The sequence below is a fragment of the Herpailurus yagouaroundi genome, unplaced genomic scaffold, assembly GCF_014898765.1.
Source record: "Herpailurus yagouaroundi ecotype Mexico unplaced genomic scaffold, PumYag 387, whole genome shotgun sequence".
Lineage (NCBI taxonomy): Eukaryota > Metazoa > Chordata > Mammalia > Carnivora > Felidae > Herpailurus > Herpailurus yagouaroundi.
This window is the reverse complement of record NW_024412604.1, coordinates 2410297-2434204: the sequence shown is the minus strand read 5'-3', so window position 1 is coordinate 2434204 and position 23908 is coordinate 2410297. Positions and strand designations below refer to the sequence as shown.

The following is a 23908-nucleotide window of genomic DNA, read 5'->3' as shown; positions in this document are numbered from 1 at the left end:
CCATATTTTCTTCAAGTCTTTCTTTTTAAAACCTTTTAAACACAAAATTGAATGTAGAGAACCATACAAAACAGATGTATAGCTCAGTAAATGACTAGAACACCTTGTAAACACCACTCAGGTCAAGAAGTTGAATTTTGCCAGCCAGCCAAAAGGCTCTCCATGTACCTCTTCCTTCCCCACAACCGTAGTTACCATCCTGACTCTTGGTAACCACTTTCTTGACTTTCTTCATAGCTTTATCACCCAAGTGTACTTCTCTAGATAATCTACTTTAGTCTTGCCCTTTCAAAAAATTCGATGTCTTATTAGTCTCTAATAATCCACAGTCCCTCCTCTGTGTGTGTGTGTGTGTGTGTGTGTGTGTGTGTGTGTTGAATACAGTTTATCTGTTGAAGAACTTGAGCCACTTGTAGTGTAGTCTCCAGTCTGGATTTTGCTGACTGCTTACTCAAAATGCTGTTCCTGTATTATTCCTATATTATTCAGTGTATTCCTGTATCTTCTGTATTTCTTGCAAATTGATAGCTGTTAACCTTCTTTGCTGTCTTATGAAAAGACATTCTTGGTTCAACTTGTATATTTTCATTTCTTGTTTTTTTTTTTTTTAAGTTTTATTTATTTGAGTAATCTCTACACCCAGAGTGTGGCTCAAACTCACAACTTTGAGATTAAGAGTTGCATGCTCTTCTGACTGAGCCAGTCAGGCACTCCTCAACTTGTTTATTTTCTGTCCCAGACCTGGAATCAGCTCTTTCTCTTTAAAGCTCTGGTTTCTTCTTGTGGAAAAGGGCGTTTTAAGACCACAACCTGAGAACTAGGAATGTTCATTGTGCTTAGTTTGGTCAATTTCTAGGCCTTTTCGGGGCGCCTGGGTGTATCAGTCAATTAAGCATCTGACTCTTGATTTCGGCTCAGGTCATGATCTCACAGTTCATGAGTTCAAGCCCTACGTTGAGCTCCATGCTGACAGTGTGCAGCCTGCTTGGGATTCTCTCTTTCCCCCATCTCTCTGCTCCTCCCCCACTTACGTGCATGCTCGCTTGCTCTCTCTCTCTCAAAAATAAATAAACTTAAAAAAAATTTTTCGGGGCGCCTGGGTGGCGCAGTCGGTTAAGTGTCCGACTTCAGCCAGGTCACGATCTCACGGTCCGTGAGTTCGAGCCCCGCGTCAGGCTCTGGGCTGATGGCTCAGAGCCTGGAGCCTGTTTCCGATTCTGTGTCTCCCTCTCTCTCTGCCCCTCCCCCGTTCATGCTTTGTCTCTCTCTGTCCCAAAAATAAATAAACGTTGAAAAAAAAAATTAAAAAAAAAAATTTTTTTTTTCTAGGCCTTTTCAGTTAATGGAGTTAAGTATATATTATGTCTTTGTATAAACAAATTTATGAAGTTTTATAGTTACTTAATAGTATGAGCTATAGGGATTTTGTTCCTGTTATATCTGTACTTAGTTCCATACTGAGAATTCTTGTTCTGAAGGACAGAGAAGGTGACAGAATTAGAGCATTCCACAATTGTTTTATCCCACACCTGCTACACAACAGTCTCAGAATAAAAACGATCACACTGCCACTTCCAATATGGTTACTGAAAAGAGTTAGTTTATTTATTTATTTATTTTTGGAATATCCTCTCCCCATTCTGCCCCATTTTTTTTTTAGGTTTTTAAATGTTTATTATTTTTGAGAGAGAAAGAGAGGGAGAAAGCAGATGGGAGAGGGGCAGAGAGAGAAGGGGACAGAGGATCCAAAGTGGGCTCTGTGCTAACTCACCGCAGCCAGCCCAATATGGGGCTCGAACTCCCAAACCATAAGGTCATGACCTGAGCCAAAGTTGGATGCTCAACTGACTGAGCCACTCTGGTGCCCCTCTACCCCATTTTTTGGTGTGCTGCATATATACTATGTATATATCATCAGAACAAATAGCTGTTACACAGCATACCTCCCCACTTTTAACTCTGGTCTTAGCTCTGCAGTAAGTGTAGTTAATGCTCACCATGTCAGTTTTTACATCGACTGATAGGTCTCTATTCATTTTGATGATATGAAGCTCCTTCTCTAGTAGATTCCTTAGGAAGGGCTTGTAGGAATGAGTTCTTACATGTTAACAGGTTGTGCCTTTTGTGCATATGAGTCACTTTGATGAATATAAAATCCTTGGCTTGGGGCGCCTGGGTGGCGCAGTCGGTTAAGCGTCCGACTTCAGCCAGGTCACGATCTCGCGGTCCGTGAGTTCGAGCCCCGCGTCGGGCTCTGGGCTGATGGCTCAGAGCCTGGAGCCTGTTTCCGATTCTGTGTCTCCCTCTCTCTCTGCCCCTCCCCCATTCATGCTCTGTCTCTCTCTGTCCCAAAAATAAATAAATGTTGAAAAAAAAATTAAAAAAAAATAAATAAAAATAAAATCCTTGGCTTACACATCTTTCCTGGAGTATCTTACATGTGTTACACACTTTTATTGGTATAAAGTGTTGCTGTCAAAATCTGATGATTTAATTTTTCCCCTCTGTGAGTCACTTCCCTTCTAAGTCTTAAATATTGAAAGGGATTCTTTCTTTAGAATCTAATACTTTTGGGGCGTCTGGGTGGCTCCATCAGTTAAGCGTCTTGACTTTGGCTCAGGTCATGATTTCATGGTTTGTGGGTTGAAGCCTCATGTTGGGCTCTGTGCTGATAGCTCGGAGCCTGGAGCCTACTTCAGATTCAATGTCGCCCTCTCTCTCTGCCCCACCCTGCTCACGCTTTGTCTCTCGAAAGTAAACATTAAAAAAAAAATCCTAATACTTCTACTAGAACACATCTTGGCAGTGGTTGCTCTGGGTTGCTATTCTTGGGTCTGCATTATGGTTTTTCAACTTACAGTTTTAAACCTTTTTGTAAGTTTTTTCCTTTGGCGCTCCCGATTATTTTTATGTTGAGTCTTTGCCTGTTTTTTTTATTTAAAAAAAAAAATTTTTTTTTTTTTAACATTTATTTATTTTTGAGACAGAGAGCATGAACGGGGGAGGGTCAGAGAGAGAGGGAGACACAGAATCTGAAACAGACTCCAGGCTCTGAGTGGTCAGCACAGAGCCCGATGTGGGGCTTGAACTCACGGACCGTGAGATTGTGACCTGAGCCGAAGTCGGCCGCTTAACCGACTGAGCCACCCAGGCGCCCCAGAGTCTTTGCCTGTTTTTAATATTTGGCAATTTCTCTTGAATCGTTCCTTCATTGAAAACTTTGCTTCCTTTTACTTTTGATTTATTAGAAGACATTACCTGTTGTGTTTATTCACTCCTGTTCTTTCTAGCTTAGCCTTCATTTCTAAGACAGTTTTTTTAATTTCTAAAGGTTATTTCCTAAATTTTTTTCTGAGTTGTCATTTCTGAATTTCTAGAATTCTTTTTTTTTCTTTTTTTTTAATTTTTTTTCAATGTTTATTTATTTTTGGGACAGAGAGAGACACAGCATGAACGGGGGAGGGGCAGAGAGAGAGGGAGACACAGAATCGGAAACAAGCTCCAGGCCCTGAGCCATCAGCCCAGAGCCTGACGCGGGGCTCGAACTCCCGGACCGCGAGATCGTGACCTGGCTGAAGTCGGACGCTTAACCGACTGCGCCACCCAGGCGCCCCTAGAATTCTTCTTTATGTTACTTTTTCACGACTTGTGTCATTTTTAGAATACCTTTAACATTAGCCTGTTTTTAAAAAGCAGGAACAGTTTTGATTAGTTTTGTGGCATGAATTTCTGGCATGTTTTCATTTTCTGTAGGGATGTTGTCTTTTTTCGTAATTTTTAAAAACATAACTTACTCTAAGGCTGAGGGACACCCTTATCCTTTTTTGTTGCTCATTTTTTCCCCTAAAGTTTTTCTTTTATTTATTTATTTATTCAGTTAAGTAATCTCTGTACCCAGTGTGGGGCTCGAACTCACAACCCCGAGATCAGGAGTGGCATGCTCTTCTGACTGAGCCAGCCCGGCGCCCCCTGTTGCTCATTTTTAATGTGAGCAATTAAGACGAAGTATCATAACTGCACATTTGATTTAATGTAGTATGAAAAATGGTGGCTTGCTTTCGGAGCCTGCCCTGGCTCGGTGTCCTGTAGCTCTGTTTTTCCTGTTAGGCTTGATTTTGTTTTCCTCCGTGTATGGTGCTGTCCTTGGAGGGGAGCTCTGATAGCTTTTCCAAGTTCTCAGGGGCTAGATGCCTCTAGACTGGCAGGTCTGTGGGCCCATTTTGCTCTCTGCTATGTGGGACCGGGGGAGGAGGACTCAGAGCTCTGGCCGCTCTTCTCCAGCTGGCCTGCTTCGCTCTCTAGTGAATATGTCTTGTTTGGGGCTCTTCTCTTCTCAGGTCTGTCACTTGCCCTGTTGGTTCCTTCTTCCTCCTCTACAGACACTGGTGGCCTTACTAATAATGTGCAGGTTGTGTGACTGTTGGTGTTTTGTGACTCCTCTGTGTTTTGGGGTTTGTGGAGATCCCTAGTTTATCCAGTTTTGTTGTAAGTATGTTCCGTGGGGTTTTGGTTTTGCCATCTTGTTGCTCTTTCTGTAGAAATTGGTGAAGACCCAAAACCATGCTGCCACCACACCTCTGTCTCCCAGAGTCTCCTTGTCCGTTAACTTCAGATGGCATCTGTTCATTCCTCTCTGGAAGATGAGAGCGTCCATACCCTCTGCATCCCTCTAGCTCCTGTGCCATTTTCTCTGTTTTTCACATCACTGCGTGTATTTGCTCTTTCTTCAGGTGACCAGTATGCACTGAAGATGAGGTTTGTGGACCATGTGTTTGATGAGCAAGTGATAGATTCTCTGACAGTGAAGATCATCTTGCCTGAGGGGGCCAAGTGAGTATGACTGTTCCTTTCCTTGGCTTCCCATTTCTCTGGTGGTGGCCTTGTGGTACTTCAAGGGGAAGCTGTGTCCTAGGGGTGTAGAATAGGTGCTCAGTACATACCTTTGACTGAGAGGCCTGTAGGGACTTTCTTTCTTTTTTTTAAAGATGTATTTATTTTTGAGAGTGCAAGTGAGGAAGAGGCGGGGGGGAGGCGGGGGGGGGGGTACAGAAAATCTGAAGTGGGCTCTGCATTGATAGCATTGAGCCCGATGCGGGGTTCAAGCTCATGAACTGTGAGATCATGACCTGAGCTGAAGTCAGAGTTGGACGATTAACCGACTGAGCCACCCAGGTGCCCCTGTTTACGAAACCTATTCCCCAAACAGAGTCCCTGTGTGTGACAGGTGCAGCCTCCAGAGGGGATGGGATGATCTGTAAGAGGACAAAATGCAGAGTCAGGACAGCCAGGTAGCGCTTGTGCTGTGTTACTATAAAAAAGAAGAGCAGTGGGGGCGCCTGGGTGGCTCAGTCGGTTAAGCATGTGACTTCGGCTCGGGTCATGATCTCACATTTCGTGGGTTCACGCCCCACGTTGTGCTCTGTGCTGTCAGCTCAGAGCCTGGAGCCTGCTTCGGATTCTGTGTCTCCCTCTCTCTCTGCCCCTCCCCTGCTTGCACTCTTTCTATCTCTCTCAAAAATAAATAATAAACATTAAAAAAATTAAAAAAAAAAAAGAAAAGCAATGGAGTAATGGCTCTGTTTTATCCCGGGCCCATCAGACCAGGTTCAGAAAGGGCGGTCCTGGTGGTGTATTAGGGTTCTGTGCTTAAAACGGTAGGCAGTCGTTGGCCAATTGAAGCAGAAAGGACTGCATTTGAAGGGTAAGGCATCTCTAATAAAATGGCAGCGTAAGTTGCAGATCCAGAGAGTCTCTGGGAATCCAGTTGGTGGAAACCGGGTGGATGGATCCATCCATAGATGATGGATGTTCACAGGGGACCCGCCCTTGGCATGAGTGACAAATACCTATGTGCATATTTGTGTCACTTTGCTCTGGGTTCATTTCAAAGGGGAGCATCTGCTTGGCCTCTCAGGTCATGTGTCCACTCTGATCACCAGAGAGAGTCACCTTGATTGTTCCTGCTGTGGAAGACATTCCATGGGGGATGGGGAGTTTTAGCAAAACTAGAGTGTGAGAGCCTGGAGGAGGGAGAATGGATCCAGGCAGACAAAAACAGGGCCTGTCCCACTATACCTTATAAGAAGTCCTCAGTCATGTGAAGAGAAGGTACTTCGAAGTAACTTCTCAGGGGCCTCTTCAAGTCCCGGCGAGGCTCTTGTTGGGTGGAATGAGCAGGAGGGCTGTGTGGGCTATGTGACTCCGAGGGGTTGGCCAGCACTGGCGAGGACTAGCAAGTACAAGGTGCAGGGGGATGGTTGTTGCCTCGGCAGGAAAGTGGTCTGATACTCAGGGTTTTCTGGCAGCGGGTTAGCTGTCTCGGGAGGTCTGGTGGTCCCTGGTGCCGGGAGGGGAGCAGAGTGGAGTGTGAACTTCATGACCGTGAAAGTCCTCTTGAGCTTTAGAATTCTCCAACCCTAAATAAACCTCGTACGTAGATCAGTGCAGTTTGTCTAAGGCTGTATTTCATTCCTACCTGCGTCCAGGAACATCCAAGTTGACAGTCCCTATGAAATCAGCCGTGCCCCAGATGAGCTGCACTACACCTACCTGGACACATTTGGCCGCCCTGTGATTGTTGCCTATAAGAAAAATCTGGTGGAACAGCACATTCAGGACATCGTGGTAAGTGGCTCCACAGTTCTGCCTTCTGGGCCTTCCTCCTCAGAGTGTGAGGTCCTGGGGGCCAGGGACTTGCTGTCTTTATCTTTCCTTCCTTGGGCTGTAGGGGTTTGAGCACAGTCCCCTCTGTGGGTAGGTGGGGCAGCCTGGATAATCGTTGGCCTGCTGAGGCCCCTGTGTTGTCCCCAGCGTCCATGCAGACTGTCAGAGCCCGTCTTCCTCGTTCTCTCTTCTAGGTCCACTACACGTTCAACAAGGTGCTAATGCTGCAGGAGCCGCTGCTGGTGGTGGCTGCGTTCTACATCTTGTTCTTCACCGTCATCATCTATGTCAGGCTGGACTTCTCCATCACAAAGGTACCCTTTGGCTTTCCCCCTACATTTGCTAGTCATCTTGCACCCTTGGTCATGTGTTTCATTAGCTTTTCTGAGCACCAGTCCTTTGAACAAGTTCAAGGCAGAACCCTGTCCCCCAGAAGCCTTGTCCCTGCCTGTGGCCTCTGCTAACCCTTACCATGAAAAGAGACACCTTGTTCTTACTGCGATCACAGAGCGCGCTGTGTTAAATGAGGCAGGTGCTACTGACAGGTGAGTACTGTGGAAACAGGGCAGCTGGAGGTGTGTGTTTCGGTGGTGGGACTACCCTGAGGCGGTGACAGACAGAGAAGGCGGAGAAGGGCATTCAGCTGGAAGGAACAGTTTGTGCGACAACAGGAAGGGCTTGAGTGGAACCCATGAGGGGCAGCAAAGATGTTGATCTGGCTGGTCCATAGACTGGTGAGGCTGCCCAGTGAGGCAGCTACTAACAAATCTAGTCAGACGGAAGGGCTGAGTCTAGGTTTTATTACAAAATAGCCCTGTTTTTTTAAGTTTAAAAGCTGAATTTTTTTTATATATATATTTATTAAATTTTATTTTCAGTAGACTCCACCCAACATGGGGTTTCAAGTCACAACCCTGAGATTAAGAGTCACGTGTTCCACTGACTAAGCCAGCCAGGTGCCCCTGCTTTTGTTGTTTTTAAACTTTGCTTTAAAATAATTCTACTGTTAGGGAAATTTTGCAAGTGTAGTAAAAATAACTTGTATACTCTTTACGTAGACCTAGCAATTAACGTTGGCCTGTCTCTTTATATATAATTATTTTTCCTGGGCCATTCGAGAGTAAGTTGCAGACGTTTTTATCCTTCCCCTCCTTGAGTACTTAAGTGTGCGTGTAGCTTAGGGACAAGGGTATTCTCTTAATAGAACCACAGTATGATGATCAAATTGAGGAAATGTTACATTGCCATAACACTGTTAACCAGCATGCAAGCTCTGTTCAGATTTGGCTGATGGTCCCAGTGACGGTGACATTTTTAGCAATTGTTTTTCTTCCTCCAGAATCCAGCTGAGGATCATACGTTGCATTTAGTTGTCACATTTCCTTAGACTCCTTTAACCTGGAACAGCTCCACCGCCTCTCTTTGTCTTTAATGACCATGACGTATTTGGCGTGTAGAGACCAGTTTGGTAGGACGTCCCTTAGGTGTATCGTATGTTTCTCCCTGATTAAATTCAGACCCTGCATTTTTGGTAGGAATGCACTTAAGTGCTGCTGTGTCTGCGGCGCATCACATCAGGGGTACCTGATGTCAGCTGGTCCCAGTGCTGGGGATGTTAACTCTCCTTATTGGGCTAACTTGATGTCTGCCTGATTTCTTCATGTTAAAGTTACTGTTTTTCTCTTTGCAATTAATATATGATTTGTTTGAGGCTATGTAAATACCCTCATATACATTCACCCATTAGAGCATTTACCATTGATTCTTGTCTGAGTCTGTTATGTGGTGGTTGAAAAACTGTGATTCCTTTTGCGGGCACTGTGCTGTAGGGAAGGCTTTTCTTCCTGGTTGGCTAGTTGCTTGTGTTGACTTGCGCCTTACCTTATTCTATGGGCTGCTGTCCACTGGCACTACTTCCTTTGATGCTCTAATTGTTCTTGATTGGACTTTTTTTCATGTCTCATCATTTTTTTGAGCACTTCCTTATTGTCAGGCACAACAGCATGTTCCAGGCATATCCTGCACTTTCTCCAGGCAGCCCTGGTTCCTTTTAGTGTGGAATGGTACCTGGGGACTATGATCTGTGAGCTAGGTGTGATCATTGCTTTTGGAGTATCACTGGGTCTGGGCCTTTCAGCAGACAGAGGAGAAACGTATTTAAAATAGCAGTTAACACCGATGTTCACTCCATTCTGAAGCCACAGGGTTCTTGCCATAGTCCCTCATTCTACCATGTTTCCTTTTCTCCTGGATCCCAACATTAATATATTTATTCATTTGTTGAATTGTGTAAACACACAAAATAGTTTCAGAATTGCTGCAGTCATGCTGCCACAAACACCAGATCTACCAAGTAGAGTTCCAGGATTCGTTAGTAGTTCTTTTTGTCTTTAGACTGAGAACGTCTTGTCAAAGTACTGTGTTCCCAAGGTAATTGGCTTAGTTTTCCTGTATCAACTCATTTGAAATATAACTAAGTTCATTTATTTGTTTGAATTTTGCTGTAGTTTCCCTCTCTGTCACTGTTAAGTATTTAATTTTGGTTATGAATTTGTAAAACCCTGCCTTGTGGATAACCAATTTTATCAGTCTCTGGGTATCCTCCCTGATTTATCTGGCAAAAATAAGCAGATGTTTTAATTCTCATTTCTTCTTTCTTGCACAAAGCATAGCACTGGTACATATTTTCTGTACCTCTTTTTTTCACTAAACACATTCTGAGAATTACCCATACCAGTTCATAGAGAGCTTCCTCCTTTTTTAAAAAAAATTTTTTATTTTTTGTATAGCTGCAGAGTACTTCATTGAGTGAATGGGTCAGTTTATTCGATCAGTTTCTTATGTATACATTTCCCTGTCTTAAAGCTTTGATAATTCATTGAGAAAAAAATAATCGTGGGCCAGATGAACCATTTGTAGACCAGATTCAGCCTTTGAGCTACCAAGTTAGGACTTTTGAAGTAGACTCATGGTGAGAGAGAATGCTGGAAAGTATGTAGGGCCGCATCTAAAGGGTCATGAATAGCAGGATAAAGAGCTTGGGCTTTATTCTTTGGGCCCTGGGAAACTCTTGGAGGTTTTAAGGAGAGAGACATAATAAATGTCCTGAAAGCCTTCCCTGACTTGCATTGAGACTTCTCTTTCTTCACTTGGGACCACACCTGTCCCTTTCATGGTGTATTCTGGCATTAGTATCTTTTTTCACATCCCTCTGTATGCCCTGCCGGACTTTGAAGTGAATGTCTCCTTCATTCTCATGTCCCCAGTCCTGCCCTTTGCGGAACTGGAGTGGATTTAATGTCAGCAAAGGTTTGATTCAGATGGCTTTTCTCGTTTGCACAGCTGGTGGTGGGTGCTTTTCGGAAGGTGAAGGTTGGGGCAGACTCAGGCCTGGATGTTGTCATGCACAATGTCTCCCCCACAGGATCCGGCCGCAGAGGCCAGGATGAAGGTGGCTTGCATCACAGAGCAAGTCTTGACCCTGGTCAACAAGAGAATAGGTCTCTACCGTCACTTTGATGAGACCATCAATAGGTACAAGCAGTCCCGGGACGTGTCCACCCTCAACAGCGGCAAGAAGAGCCTGGAGACAGAGCACAAGGCCCTGACCAGTGAGATTGCATTGCTGCAGTCCAGGCTGAAGACAGAGGGCTCTGACCTGTGCGACAAAGTAAGTGTCTGCCATGCCGGAGTCACTTGGCTCTCTGCCCGCCTGGTCACACTTCCAGGGATTGTCCCCCACCTGCTAGAGCACTGTGGGGCTGCTCTGTGTAGAGCACACACCAGGCAGCTCTCGCTCACCGCTGGCTGGTCCTGTGGTGCCAACCCTCACAGTGGAACAAGAAGTTTGGGGGTGTCGGTTGTGGGCTGGGATCGGAAAGCTCTTCTAGCCTCCACGTCACTGTCTGTCCACATGGCCTGCATGGAGAGCGGCTGCTTCCTCTGCTGGAGACCAGCCTGGGCAAGGCTCCAGGCTGCTCGCGTGTGCTAAGAAGAACCTAGACTTAGAATCACGCATTCGAATTCGGGCTCTGATGCAGGCTTTGTAAACCTGGGCAAGTTACCTAATTTCTGTGCCTCCGTCTTCATGTCTTAGTACTTAACCTCTCAGTATTGTGAGTGTGAAATGAGTTAGTGCACGTCAAGTGCTGAGAACCGTGCCTGGGACAAGCTTTGTGAGTGAGTTCTTGTTGGCTTAAATGAAGACGAGTCTCCCTCCTTGCCAGAGGTGCCCCTCCTAGTCTCCCACAATCCCCCTCTCCACATGCCGCTCCCCATCACGCCGTCTCCTTGCTGTGTTCTTCATGGCTCCTCCCTCTTTCTGAAGCTTTTCTTTATGTGCTCAAGGAGTACCTGGCAGCTTCGCAAAGGCGAGATGCCCAGTCTATCTTTGCTGCTCTTTTTCCAGAGCCTCGAAGTGTGCCTGGGACTGTGGCTCACTAAATAACTGTGTTGAATGATTGTGACCGTGAGATCCTCAGTCCCACACCCAGCTGGTGACAGCGGGGGAGACGTTCAGTCTCTCTGCCATATCGCTGCCATTGGTCTTGTCTGACTGAATCCCTGGACCTGATTTGGCCAGCCAGAGGGAGGAGGAGGAGTGTACCTTGAGTACCTGCTGTGTCCCTGGCACCGTGCCAGGGGGTGACCCATCTGTTCCCACTTGATCCTCACAACTCTCCTCTACAGCTGACATTCAGGGTCGGATCTTGAAGGAGTAGAGAGTGGAGCTGGCATTTGAAGCCAGGCCTGTCTCCTTCCATAGCCAGTCCATCTGCCCTGGGCCTCCAGGGTCTATAGGCATGGGAGGTGGTGGCCCTGCTGAGGGAGGGTGGGAGGACCCTTCTCAAGCTCTGCCTTGCTCTTGCCTCGGCCAGGTAAGCGAGATGCAGAAGCTGGATGCACAGGTCAAGGAGCTCGTGCTGAAGTCTGCGGTGGAAGCTGAGCGGCTGGTGGCCGGCAAGCTCAAGAAAGACACATACATTGAGAATGAGAAGCTCATCTCTGGAAAGCGGCAGGAGCTGGTCACCAAGATCGACCACATCCTAGATGCTCTGTAGCCCCATCATCATCAGGGTGGGCCTGGGGCGCTACACTTTCAGATGACAGGTTGGGGGCGAAGAGGGGGAGGTGATCATCAAGACCACTGAATGCTGGCATCTGTATTTTACAAAAGGCCTTCAAGGAAGTGAAGCCAGGCCCTGCTGCAGGCAATACAAGAAACTTAGTTTTTGTCCTTAAAGGGTTCCTTTTTTCAAAAACAAAACGAAAGAAAAACACTTTAAATCCCATTAAAAACAAAATATTTTTGTGTTTTGAACAAAGAAATTTTCAGTAGTGATTGATTTTGCTTTGTTCTGAAGCCTAGGGTATTGTTTCAGCCCAAAGCCCCTTGTTTTTTGCTCTAATTCCTGATGTTTGGGTATTTTGTAAGTGTATGTTTGTTTTTTTTAAAAGCGTGTGTGGCTAAATGAAAATAAAGCAGGGACTGTGAACATTTTGTTTGTTCTGGTGACAGTTTCGTAACTTATTTCTTAACTCTGAGGATAGTCCTTTATCAAGTGCTTTTTATTCATTGAAAAATAGTGGATTTGCTTCTTAGACCAAGTTTGCATGGCAAGTGTTGGCTGCATTTTACATGTTAGAACACTTAAGGCCACAGAGGTAAAGTGGACTATGTAATCATCGAACAGAGTGGTGGAGTGAATGCTCTTTTAAACTTCTTTTTTTAAATCTATTTTGCATCACATGCTATATTAGGCACTAAGGACACAATGATGGATGAGGTAGAGGTGGTTCTTATGGAGGACAGATGATCAAATACAAATTCATAATCACAAACTGTGACAAAACCCCATGAAGAAAAGGGACAGGGTTCTCTGAGTATTTACAGGAGAGTACCCAGTGCAATCTGGGTCGAGAGGGGACTTGGGCAATTTCCCTAAGGCAGTGACTTTGGAGTTGGGCTCTGTAGGAGTTACATAGATGGCAGGGGGCATAGCATGTGCAAAGGCCTTGGGACAGGCTAGGGCTTGAGGACCTGAAAGGAATCTGAAAGCGTAGGGCATAGGCTGCAGAGGTGGGAGAGCCCAGATGAGATCAGGCTTTGTAGGTCTGGCGAGGCTTTTGGTTTTACGCTAAAACCAAGGGAAGACCAACCACTGTATGAGACATGCTTAGATTTGCATTTTGGCCGAGAACAAACTGCTGAAGGCCATAAATGGGTGTGGGAGAGAACCTTGGGCAAGGGTGGCCATGTGCCCACATGGGTGTAGCTGAGAGATCTAGGTGGGGTAATGGACAGTGTGAGATGAATGCCATGCTTTCTCTCCTCTCCTTTCTGCCTGAGGTTTTTTATTTGTTTGTTTTTAACGTTTATTTATTTTTGAAACAATGCGAGAGACAGAGTGCAGGCGGCAGAGGGGCAGAGAGAGGGAGACACAGAATCTGAAGCGGGCTCCAGGCTCCGAGCTGTCAGTACGGAGCCTGACGCGGGGCTCGAACCCACGAACCACGAGATCGTGACCTAAGCCGAAGTCGGACGTTTAACCGACTGAGCCACTTGGGCGCCCCTCTGCCTGAGGTTTATGCCTTGTCTTCATTTAGGTAGTTCCTGCTCAGCTTTCAGGTAGTAGCTTCAGGGAGGCCTTTCATGACCTCCCACACCCAGTCAGCCCCTCTTGTTCTACTCCGTCTGCACACCATATCACAGTTGGGATGTGCATAATTACTGGACTAGCTCTGATGGGGCGAGGGTTTTGCCTGATAAGGGCCTCTTCTATTATCAGCCAGACACACAGATCAGCATGTGACATAGCGTGTGACATACTGGCAGGGTGGGTTGAGGGATGGTTGTGCCATTCATTTAACAGGGGGAGGTCTATAAAGACCAATTTCGAGGAGGATGATGATGAGGTCTGTTACAGAGACGGTGAGGCGGGCGTGCCTGAGACTTCCAAATGGAAATGTCTGGGCAGTTGGATATTTAGGCCTGAAGTTCCAAGGGGCCTGGTGTGGAAATGATAAATGTGGGGGTCGTTCAACATGCAGCTGGCTGTGGGAATAGCGAGGTAAGAGGTTGTGGTGGGTGAGGGTGTCTAGGAAGGGTGTCAAGAAGAAGAGACTAGAAGTCAACATAGGGCTCCAAAGCACAGTGGCCACTTGGAGCCCCCCATCTGTGCACAGGTTGTGAACTGGCCTGTGAAATAAGAGAGCAGGAACGTATGAGGTTATGGAAACTAAGGGAAGGGGTGACTTTACCAGGAGCAGGAGCAAGCACTGCTGAGTGGTCATGTGACAGGAAGGCTGGGAAAGGTCAGCCTGTGCTGGGAGCAGGTTGCCGACATCGGCCTTCAGGGACTCGAGCGCTGTGTGGGTGGAGCGGTGGGAATGGGAATGGGACCCAGGCGAGGCTGAGGCTTCCTTCGGATGTTGTCAGAGGCTGTGAGAGGGAACGGGGAGGGAGACTCAAGTGTGTTCAGTGCCAGTGGGAAGGGTCCGGTGGGAAATGAGAGGCTGAATATAGAGGTGAGAAGACGTGGGCAGTGTGAGAGGTTTTTCCGGCAGTGGGAAGATAAGGAGTCCAAAGGACAGTGGAAGGAGAGGACTTGGATGTGCACGAGAATGTTGGCTCAAGAGTGGGGCGTGCAGTCAGACAGACTGCATAGTGTTTTTAGAACGTATTCACCATTTTTTTTTTTTTAAAGTTTATTTTGAGAAAGAGTGCGAGCTGGGGAGGGGCAGGGAGAGAGAGGGAGAGAATCCCAAGAGCCTGACGCGGGGCTCGATTTCATGAACCGTGAGATCTTGACCTGAACTGAAAGCAAGAGTTGGATGCCCAACTGACTGAGCCACCCAGGCACCCCAGACCGACTGCATGTTAAGGCCACTCACCGTGACCTTAGGTGAGTCTTTGAGGCATCCATTCCCTCATTTGTAAAATGGAACAGTGCTTTGTTAATGCTTCATAGGATGGATCACGTGAGGTAATAAACATGGAGTGTCATAGGGCAGCTGCTCATTACACATTAACTATTGGTTTCGTCCCATCACTTAATCTCTTTCCATTCCTCCAGTCAATGTTCCTGGCAGTATCCTGGGTGCGTCTTTGGGGTGTTGTGGCCTCAAGGGTTGGAAACTGTAGAGGCGGCACTTGACTGGTGTTCACAGTTGTGTTCTCATGGGTCTGGCCCCACACTTGCCCAGTCTCTGGCGCCCCTCGGTGGGACCGAGCTGGGCCTCCCTTTGTTCCCCTGGAATTGTCAGATTACTTGCCCAGCAAGCAGCCCTGCGCTGGCTGACCCTCTCCTTTGCCTCCCCGCGCTGCCTCTACTTCTCTAAGGAAGCCCCAGGGGCAGCTGTGTGTCTTAGAGTGGGGACCTGGTTACCCTGGGTGGGTACCATCTCAGGCCTTTGGGCTAGTTTCTTCCTAGCCCTCCCCATCCTTTTGCATTTGGTGAAATCTTTTCTCAATTTAGAGCGGGAAAAGACAACTTGGCCGGAACCAAAGGTCCCTGTCGCAGGGCGCCCTCTGCTGGGTTGCTGGGCTGCTCCCAGACCTGGGGAGGGAGCTGCGCTTGCGCCCTTGTGTCTCTGTGGAAGCTGTGGACACGTCAGTGGGGCGCCAGGAAGTAAGGTGGAATGCACAGGCGCAGAGGGCCCGCTGGGGTTGAAAAGCGGCGCATGTGCAGGGCTGCAGCTGCTTTAAGGGCTGGGCAGCTCCGACATTCCCCAAAGCCAATGCTCCGGCTGTGGCGCCATCTAGGGGTGCAGGTCGGGAACCACAGCCCTGGCCTGGACTACACCTGGGTCTGGGGTCTATGTGCAAGCCGGGCCCGTGGTGCTGCCAAAGGACAATGAGGACTTGGGCTCCCAGATGCCCTGTAGGGTTTAGGGGCCAACTGGCCCATAGCTCACCCAGCATCAGGGCTGGGGACCACAGATGAGACACCCCACACTCTCCACTAGCCCCTCCTTGTGTTCGTAGCTCTGGGGCATAGCGTCTTAGTCCATTGACAGCCCTGTGCCTCTTGGGTCCTTGATTTCCCTAGTGGCAAACAGGGCCCCAATTTTCTCCTTACAAGTCCTGGGATGGGCAGTAAAGTGGGGTCCTGAGTATGAAGCCCTGGCCCAGGCCTAGCCCCCCCCCCCCCCGTGTAGGGTAAGGTGCCCCAGACACTCATTTGGTCTCAGACTGAGCCTGCCTTCTCCGTGGCCCTCATGGCTGGCGGAGAGGAGTGCTCTCCTGGGGCTTCCCTGCCACTGTTGAGACCCCCAACCCTGGCCAAGACTCCTGACCCCAGTGACCTGGCCCTGGCCTCCTTCCCTGCCCCAGCCTTGAGCTGTCCCTGCAGCCATAGCTGGTTGGGTGGCAGGCCCCCAGCCCTGGGCGGCTGCCCACAGCCCGGCCCCTGGCTCAGAGGGGGGAAAACACGGCTGAAGAAGGGCGGGATGTCACTTTCCCTCATTCATTTGTCTTGGAGGCTGACACGGGAGAAAACCCCAAAGGACCAAGTGCACCCTCACAGTTTCACCACAAGTATCCTGACCGGGCATCTGGTACCAAGCTGATAGTGCAGGCCCCGGCCGCAGCCCTGCCGGAAACCGCGCTGCCAGCGGTTGGGGGCCGCAGGCCCAGACAGGAAACGCCCCCAAGCGTACCCCAGGGCCCATGGCCTGCGCACAGGCCTGCTGCCTTGGACCTGGCCCTGGCGCCATTTTGAAGCTGGGCTGGACTCTCGGACTCTGGCGTGAGACCTGCTGACTCGTCTGTCACCTGCCTGGACGGGCTTGGAAGATGACAGAGAGGGAAGAGGGAACCTTCAAATGGGGCTGGACGTGAACCAGAGCCTCTCCCCTCCTGTGGCCAGTCCTTCCATGGTGCCTCCAACCCAGCCCTGTAAATTCCCAACCTCCTTCAGGTGACTGGTTCTGTGTTTTCTGTGGCAGGCCCAGAAGGAAATGCAGGGGACCGGGCATGAGAAAAAACAGAATGGGGGCATAGTCAAGAGGAGTAATAATGGGGCCTGAAGCATTTGCATGTGGGGGGTGGTGGAAAGGAGCCCATTTAAATGCTGAGAGAAGGAAAGAGGTCATGGGGAGGGAAAGGTTGCAGATCTAGGAGAGAGGGAGCCTGAAGAGCAGGACTGGATGGGACTGAGGGCCGAAGGGGGAGACCTCGGGGAGATCTCTGAGCCGTTGGCTGTCCCTCCCACCAGCGCCCTCTGAGGCCTGGGCCGCCTTCCCTATTTCCCCTGGGAATTTGGCATTGCTCTCTGAGGTGCTTGCCTCCCTAGACTGGGAGCTCATTCTGAGCAGAGTCAAGTGTCACACCCGATGCCTCTGATTCACTTGACACATAGCTTTACTGTGTGTCGGACACTGTGCCTGAAAGACACCAGGGACATTGCACGTAGGACACAGTCTTGTGTGACTTTTAGTTTTTACTTATTTTTTAATATTTTTTTTTGGTGGGCGGAGGGGCAGAGAGACAGGGGGACAGAGGATCCGAAGTAGGCTCTGTGCTGACAGCAGACAGGCTGATGGGGGCCTTGAACTCCTGAATGGTGAGGTCATGACCTGAGCCAAAGTTGGATGCTTAACTGAGCGAGCCGCCCAGTCGTCCCACGTGTGACTTTCAGAAAGAAACTAGAAAGGCGTTCCTGGGTGGCTCAGTCGGTTAAGCGTCTGACTTCAGCTCAGGTCATGATCTTGCGGTTCGTGGTTCGAGCCCCGCATTGGGCTCTGTGGCAACAGCTCGGAGCCTGGAGCCTGCTTCGGATTCTGTGTCTCCCTGTCCCTCTGCCACTGCCCTTCTTGGGCTCTGTCTCTTTCTCTCAAAAATATATAAACATTAATAAAAAAAATAAACTAGAAAAATGTTGGCAGGTAGCGATGGATGTTTTGAGGGACAAAATAGCGTGCAGTGACGACTGGATTTAGTCTGAAGGGCCGGGAGGCATCCCTAGGAGGAGACCGCTGAACCGAGAGCTCTGGAGGGTGGCATGGCAGAGTGTTGACTGGAAGGCTGAGTGAACACCCCAAGTCCCACCACCTCACCCCTCCCTGCCCTGCCCCGTCCCAGCTGGGCCCTGGTGGCTGCAGAAATTCCTGCCTCCAAGTCAGGTATCATGGCACCCCTTTTCTCCAGGGCAGCCCAGATCCTTAGCTCCTGGCTCCCTGCTCCCTGCCCTTGAGGCCCGGGTCTTGATGCCCTCGGCCATCATTGTCTTGGTGCCCCAGGCCGGGCTCCTGACTGGGCGTGTGACCCACTCCAGACCCAGGGCTTATCCTGTCCTCTGAGCCTCACCTTGCTCATCTGGAGATCGGGGACCATATGGTTGGAGGTCTGTAAGGACCAAGTGACATGGCACAAGTGAAACCCTTCTTGAGCGGTGGCTTAAGAAATGGGAGTCTCTCCTCAACAGTTGCTGGAATAATCAGCCTAACACTTTTGTCTGAAGAGCTTAGCTATTTACAAAGTGCCTTTATGAGCATGCATTGCTCATTGGTTCAGGTGCAGACGGGGGTCCCTGAGCATGGGAGTCTGGGTCCCAGCTCCCTCTCCCCTTTGAGACTCAAGTCGTCTTGCACAATGATGGGTGTTCGAGGGCCCTCCTACCATGGACACCTGATGCTGGGGCCAGCCAGGCAGGGAGGAGCCTCCGCTGAGGAGAGAGTCACAGAGCTTTCTTTCCCCATTCCAGCTTCTTCCCAGTGCTGGGCTGGGCTCTTAAGGAGAGAGGCCGAGCCTGGTCTTCTGAGGCAGGACCCGTCTTGGCTCCTGGTTGCCTTGTGAGCGAGCTCTGGAGGCACCGTGAGCAGAGCAGATCCTTCCTGAGCCTCCGCATGACCTGCACTAGCAGGGTGGGGGCTTTCTCTCCATCTCTGTCTCCCGTGTACCCTCATGGGGGGCAGAGAAGGCACACAGCCTCTGGCGTGCGGCCATCCAGCACCTGGGAGCACCCGCCCACCCTGCCATGGTTCCCACCGAGACTTGCAGACCGACACGCACACCCGCTGCTGGGCTGGGTCGAGGGTGTCAGATGTTCACGGGGCGTGCATCGTGTGCTAGGTGGGGAGTGGGCAAAGTCTCCGCCCTTATGGACCTTAGAAGGCCAAGTCGCGGTCATAATGACCGCTGACACTCAGGGCACGCACCTGTCCACCTTTGTTAACCCTGAGTCACTCTGTCGATGGGCGCTGTTGCCTCACTTTGCAGCCCCGGGGCTGGCACAGGCAGACCTGGCATTCTAGGCCTTTTCTCACCCACAGACTCTCTCCTCCAGGCAAGCAGGCTGCTCCAGGGCACCCTCATGAGCAGAAACACTTCTTTGCAACCTCAGGCCTGCTGCGTGGGGCTCTCCACGCACCCTCCCATCACACAGCTATTCCACACACCCTCCTCCGTCCTGACTCACATGGGCTTCTCTTCGGAGGGCATCTTTCTGTTTACTTATTCTCAGAAGCTGCTTTTGCGGCTCTGACCCATCCCCCTTAGGGCCTGGCACAGAAGCCCCCAGGCCTGGCCACCCCCTCCACCAGGCTGAGTCCAGGGCAGGCCCTGGGTTTTGTGCCGAGCACAAGGCCTGCAGTAGAAGTGGGTCTTTGTGCTTAGGGGGTGTTGAGGGACACTACACAAAGGCACAGCCTCTCACCCACAGAGCCCTTCCAGAGAGCCCAGTTTCCCCCTTATGAGGCCTGGTCACTGGAGCAGGAAGCTCAGAGCCAGGAGGGAACTGGGCAGGAGATGAACTGGGCCCCTGGAGACCCAGGTGAGGGACTCCAGCAGCATGGCGGGGGGGGGGGGGCGGGGCCGGGGGGAAGTTGTCAGGGATGGAGACTGGGTCCTGAGGAGGAGACCTGTTTGAATTTGGGAGAGCTAGAGAGGGCGATTGGGGGTGTGAGGACTGGGACAGGGTATCTGTGCACACCCGAGGCGCAGGAGGGGAAGAGGCAGCTCCAGGAAAGTGTTCTGCCATGCTGTGACCCGTGTGTGTGTGTGTGTGTGTGTGTGTGTGTGTGTGCGCGTGCACGTGCACATGCTTGCGTATGTGTGTGTGGTGGTGGGAGGCAGCCCTGGGACAGCTGGAAGAGGGTGGAACCAGATCTACCCGGAATCACTTGGTTCTGGGAGTCACTTAACTTTTCCACCCGAACAGTGGGCCAAATGATGTTACAGGATGAAAAACATGTAAGTAAACATCCCAGCACAAAGAATGTGTGTGCCTAACACATAGCAGTTGCAATTTGTATGCACGTGTGCGTGTGTGTGTGTGTGTGTGTGTGTGTGTGTGTGTGAGTGTGTGTGAGAGAGAGAGGGGGAGAGGGAGGATTTGGGGGCCCTTTTAGGGCTTGTGAATTGCAGGTCCTGGCAGAGCTGGTCTTGAGGGCCCCATCCCAATGTGGCTGTCCTGTGATTCTAGGGGCGCTGCCCTTCTGTTACCCAGGACCCACAGTCACCTGCTCTCCTGCCCGCCGGACTCCCATCTGTTAGACACGGACACGGGTACTTAGTCCTTAACCATGGTCTGATAGGTTAGATTCTGGGCTGGGCGTTCTGTTATTAATCCCTACTTGTTTCTTTTTCTCAGATTGGGACACACTGCCTCTGTCCTCGAAGTACCTTCATCCTGACCCCTCTTCCCCTCCTCTGTCCCTGTAGACAGCCCCACTGTGTAGAGTGCGTGTCCTCAGATGTGGGGGTGTGTCCTGGGAAAGCATGTGGTATGTTTTCATGCGGATGTGTCCACTTGGCTCTAGATCATACTCTGATTCTTACTGACCGTACTTGGCTCAGTTTTGGGGGTCTGCCCATGTTGCTCTGTGTGCATCCACAACGTTCTATCCCAGATTATTGCACTGTGCGTCCTCCACCCCTCAACCGTCTACCCCCAGTGATGGGTGCCACACCCCCCCCGTGTCCCACCCTCGAATCCCCAGTGATGGACCCCCACACCCTCGTCTTCCCTCTGTCCCAAAGGAGGCTTCAGGGAGTAGACCTGGCCAAAGGAGCTGGGGTGGGAGGACTGGTGGGTCACACAGGCTTGGCAAGGTGGTCACCAGCGTGCACCGCCCTCCCCCGCGGTGGTGTCACCCTGCTTTGCTGACTTCGGCCGGGGTTCTGTTTCGTCCCTACAGCAAATCTGGCAAGTGGGGGCGATTTCTTCCCATTTACAGTGAGGACTGGAAGCCAGAGACAAGTGATTCTTCTGGGGCCAAACAGCCATCGGGCAAGTCTGGTTGCAGAATGGTGGTTACATCGTGCCGCGCACACGGCAGCGGGGCTGTGCCCGGCCTGGGGCAAGATGGGAGCCCCTCAAAGCTCCAATCCGCTCTGAGGCATCTGTGCCCCCAGAGCGCAGCCTGGAAAGGAGGTACTAGGCAGTGCGGTTCCCTGGGAGAGATGGGACATAATGACTCAGAGGGCGGGTCTGGAGGGTCTGCCAGGTGGGGCAGCTTGGAATCTCACAGCCCCCCAACATGTAATCTCACAAAATCAGGGCTGCTTCCAAACGCCAGGCTTTCCATTCACGATTCCGTGCAGTCAGATGGAATCCCTTCATTCGTTGTACATTCTCTTTGGGTTTTTTTTTTAGAGTATCTTTTACTTAAGCCAGTGAAATGGTAGATTACAAATTTTCATTACAGCTCGTTGAGACCATGAGACAGACCATGAGCAGGGAGGTGACCTCTGGGCAGGCCCTTGGGGTGGACTGCTGGCTTTGCCACTTCCGAGCAGCGTGACTGGGCAAGGTACTCGGGTGCCCTGAGCCTCGAATTTCCCATCCATAAAATGGGACAATAGTAATTCCTGACTCGGAGAGCCGTCGTTGGTGTGAGGCTCAAATGACCGGGCAGGGGCTGGGCGGGTGCTGGCCCACAGCGGGCATGAGGTGGGTCTGTTGTCCCTGTAGGAGCACAGACTACAGGACCGGAGTGTGTGACACAGGGTGTGACGGTGGGGCTGGAATGCTGGCAGGCACCCATCTGATTCAGCTCCTATTTCAGAGGGGAAACTGAGTCCCTTTTGCCTTATGCCACCCTCCACTGGACCCTCCACTGGAACACGGGGGCCGTTAAGATGCCCCCTGGGCCTCCCTCTGGGAGGCTGGCCTGCAGGGTGGCTTTGGAATCAGCCTGACATTGAGCCTTGGGTCTCCTCCATAGAATGGGATCATCCCAGGGTTGACCAAACTCTGGTCGGGCTCCTCTGAAGTCTCTCCTCAACTGGGCCCTGACTTTGGGGCTTTTGTCTTCTTTTGCAACATCCAGTTGTAGCTAGAATCCTCCACTCTGTGTATCTGATCGGCTAGACAGAAGTCTGGTTTCTTCCTGCAGTTCTTCCATGAACTGTTCTGTGGCCCCGGACAAAGTTACTGCTCCGTTTTCAGGGCTTTGGTTTCCCCCTTTGCAAAGTGGGGCTGCGGGGCCCTGGCGCCTGAGTGTGAGCCAGGTTCAGGTAAGAGTTGGACCTGCCTCCCCTTGTTGCTCTAAAGACCCTCCCAGGCGGCGGGGACTCTGAGCCCTTCGCCACCAGAGGGCGCCTCCCGCCCAGGAAATTCACTCTTCTCCTCGCCTGGAGGAGGCAGGCCCGGGCATTTGGCCCCGGCTCTGGGTTGCTTTTGCCAGTTGGTGGCCTGTGCTCTGGCGCAGAGGACCTCTGTTGACAGTGGCCAAATTCTACTTTGGAATGACGCAGTCACATGGCACCAGCCCGAGGTATGTGGCGGGTGACAGCCGGGATGCCCGAGCCAGCTGCGTCAGGGTTCAAATCCCAGCTCCCACACTCCCTGGCTGTGTGTCACCCTGCCTGCCTCAGTTTCCTCCTCTGTCATGTGGATTATCGCTGGAACTGCCGCTTAGGGCTCTTGCGCAGACTGAACAAATCGATGGCGGTAGGGCACTTAGAAAAGTGGGTGTCGGATAGACGTCAGCAATTGTCCCAGAGTTCCGCTCTGCACCGCAAGTCAGGACCAGTGGTGAGAACTTGGCATCCTCATACCCTTGGTTCCTCACAGTTACCATGCAGCTGGAGGTTTTACTAAGGAAAACTGGAGCTTAGGAAAGACAGCTAAAGGTCCCACTGTGGTGAGGGAAGGTCCCAGCAAGACTCAGACCTGGTGACCGGCTCCTAGTTGGCGGCTAGTCACGCTATGCTGCTCGGGCCTTTGCGACTCCCAGTGGGTGGGCCCAGGCTCCCTGAGAACCCGCACGGCCCGAGGCAGCTACATCCTCCAGTGAAGGACCGAGGTCCTCCTGGACCTCTGAGAGGTAGCTCTGGGCCAGAACTTGTGAGGACCCAGGGCCGTTCTCAGGCTGCAGGCCCTGCTCTGGAACCACTCTATGGTTTCCAGCTCGATTCCAGGTCCCTGACATGCGTCAAGTTCATTTCTCCCTCCATGTCCGTGCTTGTGCCACGCCATAAAACCTTCCCCAGCAACCCCGACAGACGCTGATTTCCTTGGTCTGCAAGGAAGTTTCCCTCCTCGTCTGCCTGGAAAAAACTCCTATTTCTTCTCTAAAATCCAGCTGCCAACATTACCCCTGGGAGGGCTTACTGCCATCCTCCTCTCCTCTCCTAGATGAGGACAGTTACTGCCTTGCTGGGCGTTCTGTAATGTGAGTTACAAGTGTCACTGCATTGCTTTACAGACAGATTCATTAGAAATGCACCTTGTGTTTTAAAAATTGTGAAAGTAGGAGCATTGTTGAAGCTTCGGACTCTTGATTTCAGCTCAGGTCATGATCTCCCGGTTTGTGAGATCGAGCCCCGTGTCGGACTCTGCACTGACAGCGTGGAGCCTGCTTGGGATTCTCCCTAACCCTCTCTCTCTCTCTCTCTCTCTCTCTCTCTCTCTGCCCTTCTCCCACTCGCATGTGTATGTGCGACTTTCTCTCATTCTCTCAAAATAAATAAACATTAACAAAAACCCTGTAAAAGGTTTCCTTCCTACCTGCCCATAGTGGCCAACCACTCTCCCAAAGGAAAACTTTGCTGGCAATTCTTTGTGTGCTTCCAGAAAACTCTATGCCTGTACAAGAATGCTTGCCCTTCTTCACTGCACTTTAGTGATCTACATGTCTACCTCCATGAGGCCTGGGATAAGGTCTGAGTTAGGTGGCTGCCCAGAGCCAGCCCTGGGCTAGGCCCAGAAAACACACCTGGATGACGTTGCCCAGGCTGGCCTTGTGTTTTCACTGGCCGTATGTAGTGTGGGACCTGCTGAATCTCCTTGCTGCCGAC

The 23908-nt window shown here is 50.5% G+C and overlaps 1 protein-coding gene across 1 annotated transcript in view; it reads left to right on the top strand.

Moving 5' to 3' along the window:
- Window positions 1-12163, top strand: part of RPN1 (ribophorin I) — a 30979-nt gene extending 18816 nt beyond the window's left edge. Inside the window, exons 6-10 of the mRNA XM_040463300.1 lie at window positions 4731-4830; window positions 6486-6624; window positions 6858-6977; window positions 10088-10333; window positions 11541-12163. Coding sequence (XP_040319234.1) covers window positions 4731-4830; window positions 6486-6624; window positions 6858-6977; window positions 10088-10333; window positions 11541-11723 — 788 coding nt within the window. The 3' untranslated portion in view covers window positions 11724-12163. The remainder of the gene's footprint in view (window positions 1-4730; window positions 4831-6485; window positions 6625-6857; window positions 6978-10087; window positions 10334-11540) is intronic.
- Window positions 12164-23908: the final 11745 nt, after the last annotated feature.